The sequence below is a fragment of the Olea europaea genome, chromosome 7 (assembly GCF_002742605.1).
Source record: "Olea europaea var. sylvestris chromosome 7, O_europaea_v1, whole genome shotgun sequence".
NCBI lineage: Eukaryota > Viridiplantae > Streptophyta > Magnoliopsida > Lamiales > Oleaceae > Olea > Olea europaea.
The window spans coordinates 20,474,144-20,476,677 of NC_036243.1; the positions used below are offsets into that span (position 1 = coordinate 20,474,144).

The window sequence follows — 2,534 nt, forward strand, 5'->3', positions numbered from 1 at the left end:
GCTCCCCTAATTTTTAATTATATCTATTTCAAAGCTTTATTCCAGGTGGCTGCAACCTACTGGGTAGACTAGCCACCTTACGTTACCCTAACAGTTCTAGATTAAAATTAAAAAAATAAAGTGAAAATATGAGAAGAAGTCAAAGTTGGACTCTGTAAAAGGTCGGGTAAGAAAATCGTGGGTGGAGGCTCCGATAAAACCGAATATCTCTCCCGAATATGTATTCCCTTTTTTACTTGTTTATTATTATTATTTAACAAAAAATCAAAATTGAAATTCAAAGACGTAACGATTTCAAATTTTCTGTGTGCAAAAAAGTGGAAATATTTTCACTGCAACGCTTTGTTTAAGAATTTGAGGAATTGGAGTTGTTTGATAGCTTGACGACATGAGAAAGAAGCTAGATACTCGTTTTCCAGCCGTAAGTCTACGCTCTCACCCTCTCTATATGTGTATGTAAGTATTAATTTTGGTTATTAAGATTAATTGAGTCGTTTGTTCTTCATACTGGATAATCAATTGAAAAACAATGAAGTTGATTTTGGTTTTGAAGATTAATAGATTCGTATGTAGCTTTATGTAGGGTAATTAGTTTAATAAATGAAATATAATAAAATTAAGTTTATGCCGAATGCCTTTTTTCCTTTTAATTTTTAAGATAAGGACGTGTTTTTGTTAATTAGAAAACAGTATTTTACAGTTAAAGTGCCTAAGCGCCTAACTTCTGTCAGAAGCTTTATGGAGTGGAGGTTATTTGTGCGTTCATATTTTTATTAGTGATTAATTTTCTTTGCATAGTTAGGGTTAGCGTAGGTCTTCAGCTGAATGAGAAAGTGGGGAGGAAAAGAAAATTGTGTGCTTAGTGAAATATCTAAAAAAAGTTCATTTTAATTGGTATTTTTCCAATCAGTTTTTAATTGATTATTCATGTAAGCATATCTGTCAATACACTCCAATGCAAGCAAACATAGCCAAGTTATGTATTCCTTTTTTTTTTCCCTGAATTTTGCTCTTATTTTTTGTTTGATGGTTATATTAATCTGCATAATTTCCTGTCCATTGAAGCCAGTAAAACTAAACCTCCACAGCAATATAAGCTTTCAATGTGTTTTACAAAAGGTGAAGGAGATAGTAGTTTTTCTAGATAGACTTGCCATTAAATCATGTCACAGTTTGAGAGGGTGATTTTACTGTCCGGGTTTCAAAACTTCTTACGGTTTTTGACGTATTACTATGGTAATAAATTCTGTACCGGTTGAGAAATTAGGAAACCAGATATTATCTAAACGACTAACTCTAGATGAATTGTTTCTTCGTCTCATTGAAACTTCATTTTGCAGGCTCGTATAAAGAAGATTATGCAAGCTGATGAGGACATAGGGAAGATTGCTATGGCCGTACCGCTCTTAGTCTGTACGTGATTTCAATAATCCAGCTGTGTTTCTTTTTTCAAATTGTTCGGAGATATTAAATCACGGAATTGATCTTCTTGTGTTGTTGTTTTTCATTCTTTTTTCAGGATTTGTTGGTTTCTTCTGATTTAAAACTTTATTCTGGTTATATGCAGCTAAAGCCCTCGAACTATTTCTGCAAGATCTTTGTGACCGGACTTATGAGATTACCCTAAAAAAGGGGGCAAAAACTTTGAATTCTTTACACTTGTAAGTTCTTCTGAAAGTTCCTGTCTTTTGATGTGGATTGGAGATACATTGTGCATATGTCCTCTCTCATGATCATTTGACTATATCCTTGCTTTTCTCAGGAAGCAATGTGTGCAGAGCTTTCATGTGTTTGATTTTCTAAAGGACACCGTCAGCAGGGTTCCTGATTTAGGTGCTTCAGATGCTGCTGCTGAGGATAGATCTGCTGCCAAAAGAAGGTTTGTGAAGCTATAAGATTCTTGCTTATTTGTTATGATATTTGAAAATTGAGATTAAAATTGCATATATTTTTCTCATACAGGAAAATCTCCGAAGATGAAGAAGATGGCAATGACGATGAGTCAAAAAAGGCTAGAGTGGTAAGCTAATTTTTTATATTGATATATCTTGAATTTGGTGTCAAATAGTATGATTTGCTTCCCATTCAAAATTTGTTGAAAAAATATATAATTCCAGCAACGAAAAACAGAAAAATATACAAAGCTTTCAGGTTTTATTCTTCAATTTGACACCACCGCCTACTTCTAATCTTCTATTTTTAACTTTTCATTTGGAGTTTGTACTAAAGATGAGAATATAATCGACACCCTTCATTTAGGTTCTTGAATTGTAGAGATTACTAAAAAATTCTGGAGAAAATTATGGGTGTTCAGATAGGGATGATATCTTAGGGGGTTTGAAATATATCAATTTTGATTTTCTGGTAGGCATTTGTAACTTTTGAGAAATTAGTCACTATAATTTTCGAATATGTTTCTACTTGTAACATTGGAACTTGGTAATTGTTTCTCGGAAACATAAAATTAATGTTTGTTCACCTTGACTTCATATCCCCCTCCCAAAATATTAAAATTAAAATTAAAAAAAAAAAAA

The 2,534-nt window shown here is 32.6% G+C and overlaps 1 protein-coding gene across 5 annotated transcripts; it reads left to right on the forward strand.

Annotated features, from left to right (window-relative positions):
* Window positions 1–147: 147 nt before the first annotated feature.
* LOC111397367 (dr1-associated corepressor-like) lies at window positions 148–2,534 on the forward strand. 5 transcript variants are annotated; one of them, XM_023024257.1, is made up of 6 exons: window positions 148–220; window positions 319–421; window positions 1,341–1,413; window positions 1,568–1,661; window positions 1,763–1,879; window positions 1,963–2,534. In XM_023024257.1, the coding sequence occupies exons 2-6, from the start codon at window positions 389–391 to the stop codon at window positions 2,027–2,029; spliced, it is 384 nt and encodes a 127-aa protein (XP_022880025.1). In that variant the 5' UTR covers window positions 148–220; window positions 319–388; the 3' UTR covers window positions 2,030–2,534. The 5 variants fall into 5 exon arrangements, with proteins under 5 accessions (XP_022880025.1, XP_022880029.1, XP_022880024.1 ...); XM_023024261.1 differs by lacking the exon at window positions 148–220 and having other exon boundaries at window positions 230–456; XM_023024256.1 differs by lacking the exon at window positions 148–220 and having other exon boundaries at window positions 230–421.

What these genes read in the sequence shown, in the direction of transcription:
- LOC111397367 (XM_023024257.1), top strand. Translation starts at nt 389, where the DNA reads ATGAGAAAGAAGCTAGATACTCGTTTTCCAGCC. An exon ending in GGCCGTACCGCTCTTAGTCT is followed by an intron (nt 1,414 to 1,567) that starts GTACGTGATTTC and finishes GGTTATATGCAG; the next exon opens with CTAAAGCCCTCGAACTATTT. An exon ending in ACTTTGAATTCTTTACACTT is followed by an intron (nt 1,662 to 1,762) that starts GTAAGTTCTTCT and finishes TGCTTTTCTCAG; the next exon opens with GAAGCAATGTGTGCAGAGCT.